Consider the following 24705-nt stretch of genomic DNA (forward strand, 5'->3'; position numbering starts at 1 on the left):
TGATGTCTTCCATGTGTTCTGCTGCATTTTGTCTGCTGCTATACATGAAATTGTGCTTGCAGTTTCTCTGTGCAGCTTCAAGGAGCAAAGCCCTGCTGTTCTTTGAATGTAAATCTAAATAATAACCAATACTGAATCTAGTTTTACTGTATGTTAAGGCTTCATTATTTTCATTTTCTTACTCTTCTAACTCTTTTGATTCAGCAGTAATTTTCACACRTTTTAAACTGAGAATGTAGCCTTGGTTGGGGTTGACAACCCCAAATACGCTGAAGTGCATTTATTTATGTTCAAGTTATACTTTGTTGGCAATAACACTCTTAAGTTGTTGTATTGTCTCTTACTGCCATCCTGTGTGCCATTACCCAGACTGGGAGTAAACACCAAACTGGGGAAGTTTTTTTAAGATACTTCTTAAGCTTTGTTGTTGAGTCTTACAATGGAAACCTTGAGTTTCCATTTGGCCTCTTTTATAAATGAGAACTGTTTCATTTATTTTTACATCAGTAGCTGTACAAAACATGATTTCTCCATTTTCTGWCATTATCCACTATATGTGCTTGAAAAAGAAATTCTAATACCAGAAGTTAATTGAAAGGTCCTAAGGAGCTGATAGGGTCATTGCCATGGTAACCCACAAACTTTGATCTTTATTTTAATATTGTAAATGTTAAAACTCATTTTATATTATTAACTCTGACATCTCTGTCATGAGGTATTTCAAATTTAGTTGCCATCCTTCCGCGTGATTTTCACCGAGTTTTTGGTGGGTTCAAGTTTGATTTTTTTAGTATTCAGGGAGAAACAGCAAAATAATCTTCACCTTTTGTCTTTTTGTATAAAAGATTAATATTACTTTTTGTGTCTCTTCTCTCCCTTTGATAATACAGATACAAATTAATTGGTACAAAGCATTGTGTTAGACAAACAAAAGTAATTTCATTTATTCTGTTTTCCAGATGGAATCAGTGTCAGTGGACTCCCGCTCTCCAGTCCTTTCAGGCAGGTTGTCAAACCAAGAGTGGAGACCAAACCTCTTAATCCCCAAGAAAGCAGCAAAGCTGGTGATTTCAGTCACGTCAAGGTAAGGGAACAGCATCAGAATAAGTAAATCCTGTGGGTTTTTGTTGTACTGTGCTATGGTTTGTTGTGTGATTAAAAACCAAAGGTTTCCTTGTCTCATAAATATTTCCCTTTGGTTTCCTTTAGCACAGCTTGATGTTCTCTGTTTGGATTGTTATTTTAGAGCCAACAAACAGAAAAGGTGAAGAAAGATCAGGCTAACAGTGGAAATCACAGAGTTGGTTATCCCTGTGCTGAGCTGGGGGGGCTGTCAGTTCACCTCATGGTGCTTTCTCATGCTATTCACTCTGTAGGAAGATACTTCTCTATGAATTCTTGGCTTTCTTACAGTGAGTTCTTTTTAGTGCTGTTCGTGTAAGTAATAAAACAGAATAGTTGAGAGAGTCAAAGGAAAAGTAAATAAAAGTAGCAGGGTGGAAGAACAGTTGTGAGGGTGGAAGATGCACTGTGCTTACCAAGAGTCTGCCCTGGACTAAGCTGTTCTTTACTTTGTGGAAGATCTCATCTGTTGAAGGTGCAAACTCATTGTTTCGAGCTGTGAAGTAAGTTCAGCTTCATAACAGCCAAATTTGAAGGAGATATAATTTAAGATGAAAATAAGAAAGATTGTACCAAATAAACTGTAGCACTTCATTGGTCCCTTCCCAAGCTCTGGTGAATGTTGTATGTAATATTTGATACATTCCCTGCATTGATCCATGTTCTGCATCAGTTCAGTCAGGGACCACAGCATTGTACAGTGCAGTATTTGGCTTCCTGTGTGTTTGGCTGAGAAGCAAATAGAGCTGAGGCTCTGCTTTTCTCAGGAAATTGCTTTGCATGTGAATTTGCTTCCTTCCYGGTGAGAATATTCACAATTCTATCTGAGCAATAAACAGGTGATACTAGGAATACGTAAGTGTGTTTCTTTTGGATCATTAGCACTGCTAATTCATCATCAATTGATTCTGCAGCACAGAAAACATGACTGCAGCATAAGAAAGGCGTTAAAATTACTAAGGCTATTATATTTTATGACATAGCAAGGTGTTTTTCAGTTGTTTGTAGATATAAATCAGCATGATTGAGGAAATAATTTGATATTTTGGTGGGAAAAATGTCCAGCATCAATGTTTAAGTTTATAACCTCGTGTAGAATGTCTCTTGACACTTTTGAGTCATGGCAGCAATGGGAGTGTTACTTCAAGATAGGACTAAAATCCTAGAAATGCAGAACTTTTCACCAAATACATGAAAAAAGAGAACATTTTGGTGCACTTTTTGCTTGTCAGTCAGTTGTCCTGGCAACCAAGAAGTTACAGATTCCCAATGATCTGTGTAATAGTATTAGGAGAATGTTGGAGACCTGTAAAGCAGAAACTTGTTTTTTAACAGTTTGTAGGAAAACAGTCTGGTGGGAAGGCACATACTGGATCCTGTTGCCAGATTTATGGGGATGAATTTTGTTTTAATTGGTACTTYGTGATGGAAGATTCAGGTGATCAAAACTATGTTGAGTACCATCGCAGGATTCTTTTTTAGTAAATGTATCTGTGTCCTGGGCCTGATGTGTATGAGTGCTCTACAGCACCTGTAGTGTGCCTGGAGTTTGTCCCAATTAAACTACTAATTAGTAGTACTAAACTACTAATTATAAACTAATAATCTGATCTGCTTGGATTAAAAATGCCTATGGAGCTCAAAACTATTTAGAACTATCTTAGAAATGTTTTTTGATTCACTGGACTATCCACATAATTAAGTCTCTATGTACATGGACAGACATAATGGGTAGTGRGAAAATGACCAGTAACAATTACCTGTTACAACTGAAGAAATACATTTGCCTCTTTATTCTGTGATAATGTGGATTTCTGCTTGTKACTCCTGTTTTAACAGCTCTCTTTAGCAGGAAGTGRCATTAAGAACCACCAGTAGCTTAAAATGAAAGCTGGATAAATTCCAAATCATAGAATTAGACAGTTACTGTAAACAATCCAGTCAATTAAGCCTTTAGAGATATAATTAGAATGTGTTGTGGTCCACTTGTCTGGGCTGAKTTCTGAGGAATTAGCTCTGGTTTTGGATTTGACTCTCTCAGTTTTAGACTGGATGTCTTTGAATATGTGAATTACGTTCGTTGTCAAATGCTTTTGCTCAGACATCACTGTCTGAAATGAAACAAGCTGGGATCTGCACATGAGAGATGATCCAGAGWCTCAAAATATTTGATATTTATGAACCTTTTTGAGTTCCCCAGAGCCTTCTTGAAAGATCCTTCAGCTTCTCCCCGTGGCAGTGGAGCAGTTCTGGGTTTGTGGGCTGTTTGTGTGTCCCTCACAGTGCTGTTTGGGGTGAGGGCTGGGTTACATTTAGTTTATAGTTGTGCAAATTAGAGTGGTTTGACAAGAACTAATGTAAGAAGCAAGTGGGAGTTTTTAAGTTAAGGAACAAGATGGATTTTAAACAATTTGTATGTGTGGTGAAAACGCTCTGCTGTCATTTATTCATGATTTAACAATAGGTACTGGTGTGAATATTCAAGGGTAGTAGTTATTTTTCAATCCTGCATGCTGTGCATAAAGCTCGTCTTCAAATAAAAGTGGATTTCTGCAAATGAAAGTGAATGTAAATCAATGCTTCTCATGTTGCTGATTCTGAAMTGTCCTTGTTCAGATATTTATAAGCCTCATACTTAAACCTTCCCCCCCTACTTGTTTGCCTTACAATTTTTGTGCTTCAGTCTTGGATATTGCAGTCAAACTTCTCTGCAATCTCCGTTTCCAATTTTGCTGCAGGCTGTCTTCTGATAAACCAGTCACTGGCTTCTGGAAATGACTGTTACAATGAGCTCATAAATTCAGTGTAAAAATTGCTTTATGACCTCATCATAAAGCTTGCTCATACCCTCAAGCTAAATAGGATCTCACAGTATAATATTATGTTCAGATATTATTTTCAGTGCTGGATAGTTGTGCTGAGCCTTGTTTAAACTCCTTGGTTGTTCTAGGGTGCATCTGCATGAAAGGATGAGTTACTCTGCTCAGTTCTGCATTGCTGTGGTAATACTGCTGTGTGAATGGTGGTTTKGAGGCTGAGTCTGTTACTTTTTGAGTAATGCTGCAGTGTGTTTAGATTTTCAACTATTCTATGTCTTAGTGCACAAGCTGCAGTGAGAAATTTAAACAGATGTCATAATCTCTCAGCAAACAGTGTCACTTTTAATCGAGGGAATTCTCTACTGGTTTTCATACTTGGAAGCTGAGATTATGTGGTGTAGTCTAGTTCTTGTCAGTGATGGAAGACACTCTGGTACTTCATTCCATGTTCCATATAGACTTGATGTTTAGAGATCAGTCTGAGCCAAATGAAGAATTGAAATGGAGAAATCTTTTAGCCGGGTGAAGAAAACTTTGAAAGCATRTTGTGAGTTTCTTAAAACCTTTGTTTAAGCTGTTAAGCACACCCAGTGACTACTGGCCAGTTGTTTGGCAGACAGGGTTGGTTTATAATTTATAAGGGATTTGTCTGGCTTGTTTATTTGTTTTGAGACTTGGATGTTCAGGAGAGTTTTCGTCTGCGTGTTGAATGTGAGCTTTAATTCTGGAGATTCAGCTATAGAAACTGGAGAGGTTTAAGTACTCTCATAAAACTGTTCTGTCCCTGCACTATCAGTAAATGGTAAGAAGTGTTAAAATACAGTATRTCGAGCTAATTTAATTTAACACACTGTGTTTAATGTATCTTCTCTGATTTAGKCAGCAGTGTATTAAGATGAGATACAGGCTTTAATTGGATTTTTCTATTCAGTTCTCAGGCTTTACTCTTCTCTGTGAATGTGTGCTCCTAATGGGGATAAACTTTATATTGTTGATGCTTTAAGCTCTATCTCCTTTTACTCATAAGTCTTATATCTATTCAGAGTTTAAGCCCTTAAACAGAACAAGTAGAATTTTTTTTTTAAAATTTTTAAATAACTTTGGGTGCTGCTGAAGTTAGTGCTGATTTTGAATCTATAGAACACAACTGAAATCAAGATTCCTTTTTATTGACTAAATATAATTACAGAAATGAGATCTTAGGAACAAATTTATAGCCCAGTTTAGATGTTCTACTTCCACACTGTCCTATTTTGGAATTCAGTACTATGCTTGTAAATTGTGGCCCTGAGTTCTCCCTCAGTATTAAACATGTCAAGTCTTATGTCTCTATCTCTSTTTCCCTAATAACTTTCAAGATGGTAGAAAAGAAGATAAAAAAATAAACAAAGCTCTTCCACTTCCAAATCTGATTTTTATCAATTTGAATACAGATATTACTTTTTATAATTGACATTTATGATATGAGTGCCAGAAAGCCACTCACATTTCCTGAAGCCTGCCCAGATTGGAGCCGTGAGCCACAGCAATCTTTGCCAGGTCAACAAGGTGTTTTGTCTTGCTTTCCTGGCCAAGAATTGCAGTTTTCTTTGAGATAAAGTGGATTATAAATATASAGCCATTCTGCAAAAACAAGGGAGAGGTGGATTTTTGGCAGTTGGCACCTGTCTGGCAAAATTTGATTATGATCTGGATCTGGATGAAAGCCGGCAATTTTTGAGTAGTCTGGGTCTAAATGCTTTTAACTCTCCTTCCCTGCCCAGTTCAGCTTTGCTTACCTTCCCTTGAGCTCTGTAAATAGCTCAGTATTCTGCACCATTTCTGTTCACCAGTTGTCTTCCTCTTCTGTGAATTGTTCTATCAAGAAAGGAACAGTCTGTTGTGCCCTASAGAGGATTGTAACTTAGAATACTAAGAAAATATTATACTAAAGCTATTCCCTAGAGCCAGGGGTGGAAAAAACCCTACTGCCCCTTGGATTTGAATAAATTCAATTCATTCAGCTTGTCTGGTATTTTACAGTCAATATTATCACAATGTATCTGCAATTTCAATGCAATAYGTTTTAGAACTTGCTATTTTCCCCATTTTATTTGACATGAAAGAAGGATGAAAATTTTTATAAAGTACTAATAGAAAAAATTTTGATGCATTCACTGTCTGCCTGTCAAAAGCACTGTTTCTGTGGACTTGCTTCATTGTCACTCAGAAAACAAGTGATGATACCCTGCTTATACCCAAACAAATCTCTCATCAGGARTAGTTGCAGCAGGTGCAATCTCCTGTATAAACCACAATTCATCTCTCTTGTCTAAAGATGAACAAAGGAAAATTAAAGTTGACACCAACACAATAAACAGAGCTTATGTGAACAGCTGGAGGTGGTTACATCTGTAATGGCATTATGATGAGAAAGCAAAACYTAACACCGAGGTTTTCTTTTTAGGAGGGTGTTGGCTGTATRGAAAATGARGRAAAAAARGGAGGAGAATAATGGAGAAATAGTRAAGGTGGGCTCGTATGAAGACCTGCTGAGCTGGAAACTTGAAGTGGAGGGAGGGTTGGAACAAATATCTGGAAGAGGATGGTGAAAGTCCAGTCAGCTCTGTAAAAATTTTTAAGAATAATTCRAAACTGAGATGTTTTTTGTGAATGCTCTGCTTGCACTGCATGGCATATTTCCTTACAATGTTCTTCCAGAGGTCAGAGAGCCCCTGTAGCCTGGAGCTTTCAGAACGTTAACCTGCCCTGTGGTCAGGTGTCACAAATTCAGAATACTTTTGGGTTTTTGTATATTAACTTTATACTCGCGTGTTCTTTCRTGTTTAGTTTTCCTCTCTTAATGAGGGCAGATGAGGTAGATGAGAGACAGCGTTTGGATCAAAGACCACTGTTTCAGGTGCCTTCTTTATTTGTTTCTTATTTGCATACATTTACACTGCTTGTGTTACAGATCTAGACATTTGCTGCTGAAGTTGGTTTCAGCCTCATGCTTCATTTTTCCTTAAACATTGCTCATCCTGCGTATGATAATGTTTTCTTGCCAGATGTTTGATGGAACTTTTTTGAAATTCCATGAATTTTATTGATTTTATAATTTTCTGTGGTCTTTTAAGCACAAAACTCACTTGCATTGACAAGTAATGAAGAACAGCTTTACTGCAGACTGTGATAAACACTGCACCATAGTTTTTTCTCTCAATTTGAGAACAAATAAATCTGCAAGCAAGTTCAGTCTCTTAATATTTCAGATAACTTTTTTTTTTGTTGAAGTATTTTCAATTCCTCAATCATAGAGACAGAACATTGTAAGGCTTGGAGGTTTGTTGTGGTTTTTGGGCAGCTGGCCAAAGGAGATAAAGAGCATCTTGATTAAAAAAACAGAAGAATCTTTAGACTGTGACTATTCTGTTTGGCTAGAAGTGGCATTTTTAATAGCTGCCTTCCCCAGGAGTATGAGAAAGAGATTGAAATTTAGTAATTTATCACTGTGGGGACTTCAGAAGAGTAGGTCAAGTTGTGGTGGTTTTGCTCAGAAGAAATGGGAAGTGCAGAATGTGATGGCTGTAATTGATTCCAAAGCGTTTTTGAAAGGGCCCCTCAGAATCTGCTTTACCAACTTCATTTCATTGAGGAAAAACACTGGATAACCATCATAACAAGCTCCACATTTGCTGTTTATGGGTAAACTAGGTTTTAAATATTATAGCTTGCAAGTTTTTAGAAAGATGTTCTGGAAGAGGGATTGCTTAAGAGAATTCCAATTTATTTATGAGTGTGCTTAAGCCTTTTTAGTTTAGTACTAAGAATGATGTTGTGCTAAATTTATCGTTGATCAGTCAGAGGCTGACTCTTTGTTAGGGGGAGTAGGACAAGACTGACTTTAAAATACTTGAATTTTCAGGAAATTAAAATTATCTAAAATTGTCAGAAGTAGAGGAGAAGAAATTCTTTGTGAGATAGAGGAAAAAACCCTGAGACTTGAATAAATAAATGCAGCTTTAAATATTGTGTTAGGTAAACAGATCCAGCTCRTATTTTGTTGGTCATTTTATGAAATTGGTTTTTCTATGTTGTCATTAAATTGCTGATCTTGCTGTATATCGCAGTGACTGATGATGTGAGAGATGGAAAAAATGTTATGTGAAGAGGGGAGAGTATAGGAATTTGAGGATGCTCATCAAATAGAGTGTAATTTCTTAGATGTTTCTTTATGATTCATTCAGACCTGATTTTCTGTAGGTGTAATCTTAGAGTGAATTAAWTTCCTAATGCTCTTGTGTTTAAATGGAATAAAAATCTTGTTCTCTGGTAGTAGAAGATAAAAAATACTATGAATATTACATTGGGAAATTGATCCTTTGCACTGGTGCATGTTGTTTTTATGTGGAATATTTTCTGTACTACCTAGAGGTGTGTAGTTTGATGGTGCATTAGTATAAATATTACTGTTAAGTGACTTGGATGTGCTTCAGCTGTCAGTAACCATTAAATACAGCRAGCACAATACATCACAGTTAGCAATCAGATTAGTAAGAGTGGAGAACTCACAATGACTTGCTAATTTTAAACCTGGGGCTCTTAAAACATTATTGGTTTAGCTGATGCAGGTCTGAGAAGAGAAAAAGACAAAGCACAAGAAGCAATTAAAATACATATTTTGTAATAAAATTAATCTCTGGAGCAAGGAAGCTTCTAAATTGCTTCATGGCATTAACTAGTATGTTTAAATTTTATCAAGTTTACTTTCAGTTAGGTTGTATCTTCATATCAAATGACCAGCAAGGTGAGCACTACATTTTGAGTACTGTATCAGTAACTTTTTTTAGTAATTCCATAAAATCCTACTCATTTTTGGTTAGACACTGTGCAAATGCAAGTAATAAACAGTTTAACTACAATTGCTGCCATTTGATACAGCAGCTGACAGACCAGAACAAGGAAGAAATTATTTGCCCAAGATCACACAAGATGTGCAGTTGGGAATATTGTTAAAATAACCACCAAATGCTCCATCCCATGATGAGGGTGGAAAACAGGTGACATAATCTTGTTTTTTAAGGATATGAAAAAATCATCTAAACTCGTGCATTCTTCACTGGTGGAAAAATTCAGCACAAGGTTTTCTCTGCCCAGAGCCTTGATCTTTTATCAAAAGCCGTTTCTGGATTTTACCCCTTGCCCAGTTTTGCTCCCTATGGGCAGCTGTCTGTGTCTTTTTGTTTTAATTTGTCCGTGTTATTCTTCACTTGTTTTTCTACCTCTTGTTGGTCAGTGCAGTGCTGTGAGCAATCCACACCCTCTCCCTGAAWTTATCTGCTTGCTTGGTAATCACCTGTAGTCTGTAGGTGTTTTGGGCTAGAATAGTGGGGGGAATAGTCAGAAATGGAAAGCAAATGAGTTGAAACATAAAAACAATGGAATCTTACCCAGATGCTGCAAAACTCTTCTTGGCACCTTAATGGAAAAATTTCTACTGATGATCCATCTAATCTGATCCTGATAAATTTAACTCTGAGATTCCAGCACGTAGCCATGAACTCTGAGCTCAAATAGGCATTTTTGGAAGTTTGCCAATTTTATTGAAATATTTCAGTGGCAGAAGACTTTCCACATCCTTACAGCAGTTCCTGTAATGGTGAAATAGCCATGCCTTTCAAAAGTGCGTTTTACCATTAGCCCTAATTTGTCTCACCTTCRATTTCCACCACTGGGTTTTAAAGCAAAGAAAGGGTCTTCTGCCCTAGGTGCCTTTTCTCTCTGCTTATTGTAAATGAGATAATGTGGGACCAATTATTTTTAGAATTTTGTTCAGATCTTTGTGTATTATAGAAATGTCAAGTTCCGAAGGAAGGAGGACACTGCTTTTCCGTCACTATTATACRGCTCAGTGATGATTGCCCCCTAAGTGCTGGTTTTGCTCTTGAAGTTGTATCTCTGTAAAGTTTTAAAGTTTTATGAATTATAATGAACATTTTTTTTTTTAAGTTTCAGTTTTGAAACTGACCTTTTGGGTTTCCTTTGTGGTGGTACTGTCATGCAACTATAATGCATAATTTCACTGTGATGATTTTTCTACCACAGAAAAAGTAAAATAATTTGAAWTGTAACTGTTCTTTGTACTTGGTATCCAAGTGTGGGTCGTGATCTCCCAGTCTGGATGGAACAGAGTTGAAACAGTGGGTGATCATTAGATTTTCAACTGAAAAATTAAAAGTAATAATAATTTCATTATCATGTTCTATACCACTTTAGCAAATATTCCTGAGAGTGATTGTTGGTCAAGTTAAGAGATGCAAGTTGAGGAAAAGAAAAACATGTAGAGAATACTGGCTGAAAGAGAAAGGGAGAAGGAAACYAGACCAACTTAATCAACTTAATATTTTGCTTTGAGAAAAAAAAAATGTTCTGTGTTCTGGACAAAATTTATAGATGTTTCTCTAATGTCAATTATCATAATATCCAGCTCACTCCAGTGATGAATKTGTGGGGAATAATACCAGAAGGACAGCTTGACAGCAGGAACCTCAAATAGCTCTGCTTGTCCATAACTTCTGGTTGCTGCTGTCCAGTGACAGAAGAAATGACCCAGCTCAGTTCTGATATCTGGAGGTGTCTCCTATGCACAGGGAACATGAGGAAGAGGCTGTGCCACTGATTTTCCTCCTCTGTGACACTGACTACCACAAACACTACATTTGTCTAGAAATATCTTTTGTTAATAYGTTGTAACAAGCTCTTTGAAGTTTTTCTGCCTTTTAAAAATGTTTTTGTTTTGTCTCACCTCTCATAGTATTTTCTATTTTCTGTTGCTTTGCCATGTACAAAATCCTGGCTTGCTTTTTCAGGAATCTTGCCATCTGTTGAGCACCTTGTACCAGCCCAACATGTGCAAGTCAGAAAGGCTCAGCTCATGCTCTCTTTTCTTCATTTGTTCAGCTCACAGGCTTGCATCTTACTCAGAAAGAAAATCAGACTACGAGCATCAGGCTTTTTAAGGATATGTAGAAGTGCATCAAATGGGAATAGAAGTCTGTCTGTGATTAAGATTGTAGTTAATTTTCATTTTGCATCTTAATTTTTACCTTCCTTTACTGATTCAGTAAAATCTCCCTATTTCAAAAAACTCGTAGAGTGTATTATGAAAAAATTACTCACTGAAGGAGTGGTTAAGCATTGGAAGGGGCTCCCCAGGGAGGTGGAGTAGTCATCATCATCCTTGGAAATGTTCAAAAAACAACTGGATGTGGTATTTTGTGGTAAGGTTTAGTGGACATGGTGATATTTGGTCAAAGGTTGGACTTAATCTTGGATTGGTGATTCTGTGATTCTTCTCTGGCCCATGTCCCTGCAAAAAAGAACCAAAAAGTTAAAAATTAGTGCAGTTGTTTCAGTGAATGAAGGTTTAATTGCCTTCAGACGAATTATAAAGTCTTTCTGTGTATCTCAGGAAAGAGAGGAAGCTGCTTGGCCACTGCTCCCTGTGCTTTCCCTGCAAAGAGTCTGAATTTTATAGAAGTGAAACTTGCTTTTTGACACCAAAACCATCAGATGACTGGATTAGAGAAAACAGTGGAAAATGTCCTTTGYAAACTTGGTCTCTGAGATAAGAAAAGCTGTTTTTTTAAGGAATTGAAAAGAAAAATTCAGAATTCAACAAGCAAACGGAGGAGCTGTTTGTTCTTTGTGTTTAAATGGTTAAAATCTCCAGTACAGCAAAACACTTTCATTAAAATTTTGTCAGCCAGGCTGAAGTGTTGGCCTTGGACTAACCTAAGCAAATGTGATGGGTTGGCTCTGGAGCAGCGTGGAGTGCTACATCGCAGCACAGTTTCACAGCTTCTCTAACATCTTTTCTTTTCCCCCCCTTTTTTTTTTTCTTCTTCCCCTTGCTGCATTCCTCTGAAGGACAAATTTTGAACATTTAGTTCCTATGTTTTAAAAATATATTCCTTTACATTTGCGTGGTTACCTGTTTGGAGTTGCGGTGGGCGTTTTATTTTTCCGACCCTTAAAAATAAGTCTTGAATTTTAGCTCATCACCCAGGATAAACTGAAATTTGCCATACTTCTCTCTTCTGCATGCCCAGCTCGCTGGTTTACATTTTCCTGCCGTTTTATGAATTGGGAAAATCTTAAAGAATAGCAGCAGATTTGAAACAGTGTTTTTCACATTATGCTCTGTGTAGTGCAAATGCATTTCCTTGCAGGTTTGTCTGTGGGTTTTGTTGAGGCTCTATTTGATTTGAAAGCAATAAAATGAAAAAGAGACACTGCAGTTTTAGAATTTTATCTGCACCGTTTAATACTCGGGAAGTAGGTTCGGATCCGGAGTGGTTGATCTGAAGTGATGGAGAAGATCAAATGTGAATTTTCAATATTTCAATTTTCAACCTAAACTCCAGGTTCTGAGCTGAGATTTTTCTAGGAAATTCTGAACTGAAAGGAATATGGATTGAGTCAATCCTACTGTTAATTTTTAATTGTGAGGTGAAGAGATGAGGAATATCTGTATGTCTGTTTTTCTGTAATACATTCAATGTATCTAAATACTTTTTTTATTTTTTCAATAAGAGACAGAGTAGCCAAAATTGCYGAGACAGGAAGAAGAAGAAAGGCTTTTTTGGTTTGGATATAGCTGAGGTTTTTCTCCATGTTTGACTCCAGGGCACACACAGTTCCTAATTTGAGTAATGCTTTATCTGTGATGAGGCAAGGATACACCGTTTTTGTGAAGTGGCAGTGTCAGGAAGATGCTTCTCATCTCCTCTTCGTATTCAATTCAGGTCCTGTCTTCCTGTGTGCCTATCCTTGCTTTAGCTTAGTAGCAGTCAGTGAAAATAACTCAGGCTGCAAAGAAAATAAACAGGAAAAACTCTGAAATCTGAGTATTACTTGCCTTTTTTTATAGCCTCTGAGAATATCCAAGTTCTTTAAAATAGTTGTGATTGCTGCTGTGTTGTTTTTTTTTTTTTTTTTCCTTTTTTTCTGTTTTCCCTCCTGTCTCAGGAATTTCCCTAATTGCCTGCCAGTGTCACTTCTTCAGGTTCTTCTATCAGTTTATGATCATATAATTTATCACAAATTGCTACCCTGCCTCTTTAATGAATATTCAGGGCAGAATGAAAACAAATCTCTGACCTCCTATAAGGAATTAAGATTTTTTTTCTGCAGCTAGAAGTTTTAAGCAGTAATATAAACAAAATTATTTCTCTGCAAATAAACAGAAGTGAATTGRCAACATTCCCCCTCTTGATTGCATTGCTTCCCTCGCTTCCTTCTGGGTAGGTTTTCACTTTTCCTTTTTCACTTAGGAACTCAAAAGAAGAGGTTAAGGCTCTGAAACTTCTGTAGTTCTGTATGGCTGCTGTGACAACGATGTATGGTTAAAAATGTAGTAGTGTCCCCATCCCCATGGCTCACTGTGCCTGTCCGTGCCACAGGACTTCTCAAAGCTGGGTCTTGCTGGAATTGTTGTGTGTGAGCACTTGTTCTTGGAAATGTAAGGATGCACCTGTTCTGAAATTAATTCAACAGGACATTTCAGTGTTGTGGCAGTCTTGGCAAGTGTTAAATTTGTTAATCCTTATGTCCTACCAAAACTTGTGTGCTATTTGGATAAAATTCAGCTTAAATTATCACAGCATCCCAGCAACTTCTGGTGGTTTATTTTTCTTTTCTTTCCTATTTTTCTTTTTTTTTTCCCCCACCTTACTGGAATCTGAACCTTCTTTTAAAGAAATCTGATTGAAAGTTAAGCCTTTTATTTAATATGCTACCGAAATGAAATTTCCCCACATCTCCTCACACAGAGTTTAATTTTAAATAGATTTTTATTTTCCTTTAATACATGGTTTAAGATAAAGAGGAGTTAAAAAATAATTAGTCACAGCTAGAGAATGCATGTGTAAATTATCTTTTGGCCTRCATGGTGTCCATGACTGAGAGTTCATGCTATTAAAAAAAAAAACAAAAACAAACAAACAGAATCTTACAGGATACCTAAATTCCCTGTGATTTATAACCTGGAGATTCCCTGTCCTATCACCAACTCGTGATAGATTTTGAAGAGAGACTAGAAAAATGACCGTTGGAAATTGAAAAGATTTGCTGCCTACATGTTCTTATTTAAGTTAAGAAATAGAAGCATAGTCTAAGCAGGAATTCCTAATATGAATTTAATATTTCAAGAATAGAATTKAGACATGATCTGAACATTATTCCCTACTATTAATCAAATACAACAACGTGGATTGTACTGTGAATGGTAAAGCATCATAAATACATGCAAATGTTCTAATYGGGGTGATTTGTTCATATTCTGTTAAAAGTAGTTGATTTTCATATCCCACATGCTGGAATATGTATTTTAAAGAAAATAGCTTTTGTGTGTGTATGTGTTTTGGAGGTTTGTACCACGAAATGGTGGGAAAAATTCCAGAAATAACAGAAAAGAGAGATCTTTTTCAGCAGACACATTTATGTTTCTGTTGAAAGTACTTGATCTGGTTATTGAATAAYGTTAATGGAAAAGACCGAAGTTACCAGTTTTAAGACTTTTATGAGTTTCTACACTTCKAAGTCTTCAAAAAACCTGAAGAATATAATGCACTAAACCAATTTGGGAATAGTCAGACTACACCATATGGAAAAGTGTTCAGAAAGATTATTTTTCTTAGATTCCATTACACAAAAGAATTGAAATAGCTCMGTTTATTGAGTACCCAAGCTAAGCCTGTAAGCCAAAGTAGTCTACACTTAGTGATATCCCTTAGTGTTTTCCCTTAGTTTTTCAAATGTTTGAAGGTCTGAAACATAAAAATGCAGCACCAGAATTTGCAGGAAGAAAACCTCAAAGCAAGCAAGGCTTTGTGAGCATACAGGGGATAGATTTGAGTGAGTACAAATGTTTAGGTGTGGAGCAGAGATAATTGGACCTGCTTATTTTTGAAGAATTTTAATGAAGGCTGCCTCATTACTAAGCTGAGATGGGTGCTTGATGTCACYTTCGTGTTCTCTTCTTGTATCCCTTCTTTTTTGTCATACAATTCCATGCTATATTCCCTGGAAAATTGTACTGCTTTCATTAAATATATGTATTTSTGCTTTTAGCGTTCTGATCTGTGGCTTGGGTTTTGAGCTGTATAAGCTACAAGTAACTTGGAAACTGCAAGGTAAAATTAATTCATTCAGCATTATGAAACACAATTTAAACTGATTAATACTGGTTAAGATAGTATATAAACAYGTTGATTTAAAAATGAGAACTGTAACTTCAGCAGTATGGAAAACAATTTTAAACTGATTAATGCCAGTTAAAATCATATATAAGTAGGTAGATTTAAAAAAAGAAAAATAGAACTTGCTTTTATAAATGAAACTGAAGATATTTCAGTCTTACTTGATTTATATTTAGAAAAAAAATACCGTGACTGTTCTACTGCTTTCAGCTGTCATTTTTGTCAGTTCTTAATTTACTTCTTTCCAAACAATTTACAAATCGGTTCATTTAAAATGGAAAGTTGACTGCTGCTGTTTCTCTTTAACACACGCTTGAAAATGTGCTACTTTTGAAGATGCTTCTTTAGGTGAAAGCTGAAGTCAAGCATTTGAGCCTGTTTACTTTCAGAAATCTGTTTCAATTTTTGCCTGACTGCATCTTCCAGTGATCCTGTAGAAAATGGAATTAAAACCAGCCCCTGTTACTAGTTTAATACGAATGTGAGGCTGTTTTAGTTCCACTGAGTGAGAGATAGCATGGAATTCTATACATGCAGTTGTATGTAGTTGTAGAAAGATTCTTCTCACTTTCTCCTGAGAAGTTCTGAAAACCTCAATGAATCCTCACCCTGTTAAGAGTTCTGTGACCTGAATTTTTATCCTGAGGTTCTGTGTGGAAACTTTTAATTGTGAGAGCTGACATGATACATTGTCAGGATGTCATGGTTTGAATGAAATTTTGTAACTTTTGTTGAGAGGGGATTTCTCCTTACAACAGGCAGTAATGCCTGGGCATGTGAATAGCTGGGAATGGGGCAACAGCTTGGAGTGGTTCAGCTTGAATTGAGCTGGAAATGCATTTTGAATAGATTTTTCACTTTATTAAAAAAGTGCACTTTAAGGGTTGACTTCTGCTAACTGTTTTTTCTTGAGATAAATATTTCTGAAGACTGCAGAAGACCCTGAGTCTTAACACAATAATTTTGGATCAAAAGTCTCCTTTTCAAGACCTTAGCCCAGTTCAGGGCAGTACACTCTCTTTGGAGACTATTTTCTGTTTTAGTGTGGGTTGCTCTGTACCATTTTTCATCCAAGAACTTCAGGGTCAAAGTGCTGGATAGGAAAAAATGGAAAGACATTTTTCAGAATCAAACTGTGTTCTTGTACTTGTGTTATCATCTTTGTGTTTTTCTTGAGTGATCTGCAGCATTCCTGTGACATTTTTCACCAGTACATGAAAAAGAATATGTGGTGCTACGTATATTGTGCATCATATCACTATTATGGTGAAAAACATAAGTAAAAGTACAAAATTATTTGAACTTCCAGGTTCTAATTCATTAAGGAAAATTAATAGTTGCATTGCAGAGTTGCATTCTGTAGAGTTGCATACAGAGTTGGCTAGGAGTTGTACAGCAAAAATGAKAACAGTGTCTGCCCAAAGTACAGCACAAATGTAGGTCTGAGATAAGGTAGGGGAWCACAGACAGCACAGGGAGTCCAAGGAAACATTCCAATGGCATCTGTTTATTTATCYCCCTATTTATTTATAAGGCATCATCGACAGAATCAGGCTCAGAATGGTTGAGGTTTGGAGAAGCCTCTGGAGGTCACCTGATGTCACCCTTCACTATTTTACAGCCAACAAGAAAGTAACACCTTACATGGCTAAGCCAGTCCTTTAGTATTAGTACAGTATTTAGTATTGAAATCATACCCTTTTAATAATGATTAATCCAGATTTAATCATTATGGGAAGARTAATATTACAGTTGGAATTATTACACAGTGAATTTTTAGCATAGGAAAAGAGTCAGGAACTATGCCCACTCTCCCAGTGCTGTAAGGTTGGTCTCTTCCTAGTGCTGGTGAAGTGTCCTTCACTGGCAGGAATATTCCACAGGTAGTTTCTTTTCTAGGCTACACTTTCTAATGGATTTTTGCACCTTGCTTTTTCTTCATTGGTTTGTGGTTCCCTGTTACATCCCAAAGCAGCATATGCTAGAAGTAATTTGTTCTTGTTTTGTCCAGATGTGTRTCTGCATTTCTTTATCTGATTGTTGGTGAGTGATTTACAGCCTTTGGGGTTTTCCTGTATGCTTGTGCTGCAACCACTTCTCAAAGTGGTTCTCATCAGACAGGGTTTTTATTTATTTACACCACATCATCATCTCATTGATTAATATCTCATTCTCCATAGAGTAACTGCCTCTTGCAACTCTATGTAAAGCTATGATTGTACTACACAAGTAAAACAAATTGGGCACAGTGTCCCGATCAGGTGGACAAATTGTTGTGGCAGCTAAAGCCCATAAAATAAAGTTGCAGCCAGGTCAGCCAGAGCMAACTGAACAAACCTCAATCCCGAGGCCTTCTGATCTCAGTAAAATGCACCAGAAATACAAATTCAGGTCCTTTCCTGGCTAGGACACTGCAGTGTTACAGAGCTGCCCAGTCCGGGTGTGAGTTTGTTTGAAATAATGAGCACATGAGGGGAGTGGACACGAGTTCCAGTCAGTTCTCTAATGAATATTCATTCAAGTAAATAGAAAATGATTCTGTGGCTCTCTGGAATATTAATGAAAGAGAATASATGAATCTAATTAGAATTACTTGGGAAAGGTTGGGTCTTTTTTCCCTTCCAATTTATCAAATAGTTGTGTATGCTCATTGTTTTCAGGAGTAGGTTGTACTACCCTTGAAAACCAAAATTGGTACCTTTGGRGGTGAAATGCTTTCTAGAAAACAGTGAATAATGGCAAAATTATTAATAGTATGGTTTATGGAAAGAAAACTTMATCAGAAGTTGTTGACTTGCATAATRTGTTCAGAATAGTTCTGCTTTACTRAGTGTGGAATCAGAGCAGTTTCTTCCAGTGAAACTATTAGAAGCAGTGGATTTTGGRTTTGGAATAACAACCTTTTCTGTTTTATTCAGTGAATAGCAGGTCTGATGAAAGTTCTTCCATAAATGGAATGTAACAGTGTCTTCCATGGAAAAATAGGAAACAGTTATTCTGTGAGCCTGCCAGCTGTTTTTTCTTAGGGGATAGCTGAAGCATTTTGTTACTGCTGGCATTGGTAGCAGTTGAAATGATACTTAATGTTTTATACATGTTGATTCCATGTGAATAAATGTAATAACAAAAGATATTGGACTGGAAATTRGGGTARTATTAGTGRTCAAAAGAAATAACAATATGAATTWATTTTCTAACTCAGCAGGTGTGCACATTTATTTCATATGAAGTTGGTTACACCTGTTGAAAGACTTCAATAAGTGTAGTATTGCATAAAATCCTTTTTATTTCAGAAGGAAGGAGAGACAGAAGTCTACTYATAATTTATGTCCAATAGATGCCTTTTTCTAAGTGTAATAGTTTTTTGGCTGAATAGAATCATAGAATGACTTGGGTTGGAAGACACATTAAAGATCCTCTAGTTTCCAATCCCATTCCATGAGGACTTTGGGAGGAAGTCAGGAATTGTCCATACTGCCTTAAGTTCCAATCAGGTATTTTTCTTGCAGAATGTCTTTATTAAGGAAAAGTGGTGTCATGTATAGTGCAGTATTTCCCTCGTTTTTCCTCTTTTATAGATATGCAATGTATTGCAATTTTGTCACTTGTTTTGTTGTGGGAAGCGGGTGAAAGATGAATAATGATGGGAATTTTTGCTGTGAGTTTGTGTAAGGGGTAAAARTAAAGGTTAACACCAGCATAAATCTTCCTCCCATGTTACTGCTTTCATCAAAGTGTCAGAACTTGGCTCACAACTGCTATAAATTGGTAAAAGAGATAAAATATGTAACAARTCTGTGAAGTCTATTTGAGTTTTTCATATGTGGACACAGTAAGCTGATCGATAAATTTAATACTTGATGCTCCTATTTATCTTCACTAGATTTATTTATCTGCCACCACTTTTTCMGTAAAAGCTGTGGTAACTTTAGCAGCGGGGTTTGAAAAGAAGTTTGTGCTGCTTGTCCTTGCATAGCTGGCTTTTAGAGGCCAAATTCCAGGGAAAAGCAAACAGAAAGTAAACTCTTCCATTTATCTCATTCTTGAGATCATGTGGTTAATTTCCATCAATAGAAGCTTTATTATTTTATAGCAATATTTATGTGCCTTAGTGGTTAAAGTCCTCTGTGCTCTGAATGAACTTGTAAGTTCACAAGAAAAACAGGCAAAATGGAAATCTTGAATCATTTCATTTCCTAGAGAACTGTTCCTGTCCTCAGATCAAACTTAGGAGGAGGTTAATGGATGACATGAGGTGGTTGGCTGAGTCTAAAAGATACCATCTATTTAAAATGTATAAGAGTATAAATAGTCACCAGATGGCACTGTGACTGAGATAAAACACAGCACCATAAATATAGTCAGCTACAGCTCGGAATAAATGTTAGTTTGCTCTGAAGTTGTTATATCAAACAGTGATAGAGGGTTTTTTAAAAATTCATTTATTTTTATTTTTTTCTGTCTGTGTTGAACTTCAGTAGCTCTGTTGGCTTCAGTAGCTTGTTCTTAGAAACTGCTGCTTTATCCAATCAAGACCATTTATGTCARTGGAGCCAGCCAATTGATACTTGCTAGTGATTAATTTTAGACTATCTGATTGAATTATAATACACTCAGAGAACTTTTATGATGGTATTCTTTTACTTCTAAGGGATACATGCAACAAATTATTTGAGGAGAAAAAGTAATTTTGTTTAGAGTCTTACTTCAGTGCCTAAAAGTAAAGTTATGGAGAGGATTATTCTGGGAGGTACTGAAAATACCTGAAAGACAACACWGTCATTGGTCACAGCCAGCTTGGCTTCAKGAGAGGAAAGTGCTTATCAAACCTGATTGCCTTTCATGAGCAGCTCACCCCCTCAGCTGATCAAGGGAAGCAAGTGATGTCATCTTGTTGGATTTCAGTAAAACTTTTGATACTGCCTCTCACAGTGTCCCTCTGGACAAAATGTTCAACCCCCAGCTGGGTAAACACATAAGGGGATGGGTGAGAACTGGCTCAGGGGTCGGGCACAAAGGGTGACAGTGATGGAGGTGACATCAGACCAGGGACCTGTCTGRGGTTCTGCAGGGCTCCATYGTCCACCCTGTGCTCTTCARCATCTTCATAAATGACTTGGATGCAGGACTGGAAAGGACACTGAGCAAATTCACAGATGATACAAAACTGGGAGGAGCTGTTKGCTTCCTCAAGGGCAGGGAGGCCCCAGAGGGAGTCCTTGACATATGGACTGGACAATCACCAACCATATGAAGTTCAGCAAGGGAAGGTRCTGCTGGATTCTGCACTTGAGGTGGGGCAGCCCTAGATGTATGGACAGGGTGAGCAATGAGACACTGGAAAGAAGTTGTGGAAAGGGTCCTGAGGGTCATGGTCAATGGAAAGTTGAATATGGGTCAGCAGTGCCCTGGCAGCCAGGAAGGACAGCCCTGTCCTGAGGACATCAGGAACAGCATCACCAGGGGAGCAAGGGAATGGATTGTCCTGCTCTGCTCTGCTCTGCACTGGGGCGGCCTCACCTTGAATATTGTGTGTGGTTTTGGGTACCACAATGCAAGGAAGATATAAAGCTGTGAGCATCCAAAAGAGGGTATCGAAGATGGTGAAGGGCCTTGAGGGGAAGCCGTATGAGGAGTGGCTGAGGACACTGGGTCTGTTCATCCTGGAGAAGTCTGAGGGGAGACCTCATTGCTGTTACATCTTCCTTGAGAGGGGAAGAGGAAGGGCAGGTAGAGATCCCTTCTCTCTGGTGACAGTGACAGGACCTGAGGGAATGGCCTGAAGTTGTGTCCAGGGAGGCTTAGGTTGGACATTAAGGAAAGGTTCTTCCTCCAGAGGGTGGTTGGGCCCTGAACAGACTCCCCCAGGAAGTGGTCACAATCACAAGCCTGACAGAGCTCAAGAAATGTTAGGAAAATGCTCTCAGGTGCAGGGTGGGATTGTTGGGAATGGTGCTGTATAGGGCCAGGGGTTGGATTCGATCATCCTTGTGCGTCCCTTTCAGTCAACTTTTTTTCTGTGATTCTGTGAAATGCTACTTGATCAAAGAGTTATACCAGGACAGAGTTATAAAGTAWTAGTCAAATATTATTCTGTTTAAGTTTATGGTACAGGTTTAATTGGAGCTCTTAGTGAAGCTTTTACACCCTTGGAATAACAGCACTTTTGTAGCTGACATTGAAGTTAAATGGAACAAAAATTAATTTTCTTTGCACAGATATTTAATCTAATTTTTATTTTATTTGTAAAAATCAGTTACCTRAATGATATTTTAAAGAAATACTATCAGTCCAGCTATTGCTCATTCTAAAGGCTTGTTTTGTAATTATTTTTTTCTGTTTGAAGAAGTATCTGACCAGATCCGACATCACTTTTCTTTAGTCCTCAGCATCATGCTTGGACTGGTTGAGTAAAGTGCTAGTGGTGGTAATATCACTTGGCAGATATGCAAAAATCATAGAGAGATGTGAAGAAGCACTGTCAGTATTTACATAAATTTTCAGAAGTTCAGAGTTGTAATGTGGGCTCTATGTTCTAATTACCCTGTGATAACTCTAGAAGAAAGATTGGAAGTGTTTAAACTTTAAAGAAAGTGTAGCTGATAATGGACAAATTTGAGTAGAAGTGTTAATTCTTTTTGCCTTGCAGCCTGAGTTCACTGCCATGGTCAAGTTGATCCATATCCCTTATGAAAACAGCAATTCTAATTATCCCAAGAGCTTAATTTTCTCTCCTGAATATTCAAGTCTCATACTACGATCAAGTTGACTTTCAATATCTAAGTTTTTTATGGCAGATTACATTCCCTTACCAAAATCAAGCTTTAAGAAGGATACAACAGGTGGAAGTTGTTCTATTTAAATTATAGTTCATCCTTAAATAATCCACAAGAAAGATGGAAGGTGTAATAGAAACCTATTTTAGAAACTGTTTTTCGTTTTGGYGGGGAGATACTTTTCCTGGAATCTTGTTTTCACTTGCTTTTGGTCTTTACTGTTGAAGAGCACAAAATCAGTGCATTTTAAGCTGTGTTTAATTTTTTATGTTTCATGTAGATAATACCCTTCAAGACCACTGTTAATGAAACTATAGGCACAAATATGTACTTATAAAATAAAATCACATACTTACCTTGCACTGGGCAATGGCRTAGGCTGGATGCTCACTGGACAGAAAGTTGCTTTGCAGAAAAAAAAATGGATGGACATGGATGGAAGAGGAGTCAGCAGTGTCTGTGTGGCTTTTCAGTGAAAGCCACCTCCGGCTGGAGAAGCCATGCAAGGAGATGCTGGAGTGAGTCCAGTGGAGGACAGTGGGGTCCATGAGAGATGTGGTGGGTGCTGAGGTTTCTGCAGYCCCAAGTGGATGAAGCTGCAGGTGTTGCCTGGTGGGAGAGTAGAGTGAAGGGAGCTGGGCTCATCTTGGAAATGCACAGTAAAAAATAATAACAAAATGACATGATGGCTGAGACTGGATGGCACATCTGGTCAGTATCTTTGTTCTGACCCCATCCAGGGACGTGTCCACTTGACTTTTAAGTAAGTTTAAAGTGGGAGACTCTACAGCTTCCTGTTCCTGTGCTCAGTCAGTCTGTGCTGCTTTTGGCTGCAGTGGAGTTAACTTTGTTCATAATGCTGTGCTTTGGATTTGTGCTGGAAACAKSTTGATAATAGAKGGATACTTYCTGRTGTTCAGAGGRAACCTCYGGTATTTCAGTCTGTGTCCACTCTGTCACTGGGCTTCACCCAAGTTACAAGCAATAGGCACAAACTGGAACACGAGAAGCTGCATTCAGATGTTAGGAAGATTCTTGYTCACAGGGAGGGCACTGCAACACAAAATGGCTGCTCAGAATGTTGYAGAATCTCCATTTTCAGAATTTGACTGGATGAAGTAACCTGCTGTAATTTACCTCTGCATTGAGCTGCGAGCTGATCCCAGAACCTCCAGAGATTTCTTCTTAGCTAGAATATTTTATGCTATATGACATGGTTTACTCTGTGAGCACATCTTTCTTTGTGGAGACCTTTACCATTCATGCCTATCTTTTTTATTTTTTGGATGAGTCACATTTTCCAGTGTACAGATTATTATTAGGCAATTAGCAGTCTGCATTTTTATGTGATAATCTAAAGAAATGTAAATATTTCCCTGACTAATAAAGGACACTTGTTTGTTTTTTATCAGCTGGCTGAATTGGCCACAGCAGTATTACTGCACTGCTATCAATTGTGATTAAAAAGATGCTGAAAATACTAAAAGTAGCAAGCAAAAGGTGTTTATTGMGAAAGTATGTCTGAATTAATGAAATCATCTGAATTTAGAAATCTGTTTTGAGACAATTTTCCTTTCTTCATATTGAGTGGTGGCTCATAGTGTTGTTAGTACCAACTGTGTAACCATCATTTCCCTGTTTCAGTTCTGTGGAAGTGTTTTAGAATGAAGCTGAACTCCAGCAGCTCAGACAGATTATTTGTGTGCTCCTGATTGCCATGTGTTTTTTTTTTTTTTTCCCTCCTTGTAAAATGATTTTTGRTTCTGTTCTTGCTTCATGTGCTTTGAATTCTAGGCATCAGTTCATGTTTTATAGCAGCCTTTTCAAGATTGTTACTGTTGTGCTTTTATTTGTAGTGTTCTAGGGAGGAGGGAGGTCAAAAAATGTCACACCGTCTGTCTCCTGTGTGCCACAGAAGTTCATTTTCAGCTTCATGCAGGAAAAAAAAAATTGAAATTCRCTCTGTGGATGTGACAAAGTGTTTCTGAGGACAAGTGTTCAAATGCAATATTGTCAAGCTATTTTTAGCCAACTGCTGTCCCTATAGTGCTGTTTAAAGATTCAGCTCAGGCTGCTAATAGATATATTTATAACCATTCTGTCAACTGCCACAGCATGAGTGCTGTTACAGATGATAATTCTATTCTTGGAAGCAGTGCCATGGTTACCAGTCCCTGAGCTGCTCAAATAGAAGCTATACATCTGTACACACTTAGTAACATTTTAATATCCCAACACATTTTTACACTGCAAGAAAGAACAAAGCTAGACGTGATAATAAAGAAACAATACATGCAGAAAAGCACATGAAAATTAAAATCGGAAAGAAAATACTTTTCTTTGATATTACATACTCTGAAGTCTRGGTGTGAAACAAATTGTATGAGGGTTTCTTACTGCATTTTACTGGTGTTTATTGTTAAGCRGTTTGACTTCAGTGGAGTATATTTCATGCCAGATTGGTAATGGATTGACACCAACTACAGCATGAGTGTATGTGGGCATGCCTTTGGTACTGTAAAAAGTCATTATGCTGATGAGGTTAGTGTTGGCCCTTCGAAGAAATAATAGAATTGTACTAAATTAGTGACTCATCAGCGTTATGTGAAGTTTGATGTGAGAAGTTTTCCACGGCTTGACATTTGTGTGGTGCGCTCCAAGTGTGGGTTCATGAGATGCCCTTTTTGCTGTGGAGCCTCAGCCGTGGCTGGCAGTGGCTGCCTGGGACCATGGCTTCTGTGAGGCTGG

The 24705-nt window shown here is 37.5% G+C and overlaps 1 protein-coding gene across 2 annotated transcripts in view; it reads left to right on the plus strand.

Annotated features, from left to right (window-relative positions):
- The window catches only part of TRAPPC9 (trafficking protein particle complex subunit 9), a 438425-nt gene that overhangs the window by 73996 nt on the left and 339724 nt on the right, over positions 1 to 24705 (plus strand). For both annotated transcript variants that reach the window (XM_057369163.1, XM_057369164.1), the window contains one exon: positions 960 to 1084. In XM_057369163.1, the coding sequence (XP_057225146.1) occupies positions 960 to 1084 (125 nt within the window). The remainder of the gene's footprint in view (positions 1 to 959; positions 1085 to 24705) is intronic.

This window comes from Malurus melanocephalus, unplaced genomic scaffold, assembly GCF_030028575.1.
Source record: "Malurus melanocephalus ecotype Western Australia unplaced genomic scaffold, MMel_1.1 scaffold_104, whole genome shotgun sequence".
Classification (NCBI taxonomy): domain Eukaryota; kingdom Metazoa; phylum Chordata; class Aves; order Passeriformes; family Maluridae; genus Malurus; species Malurus melanocephalus.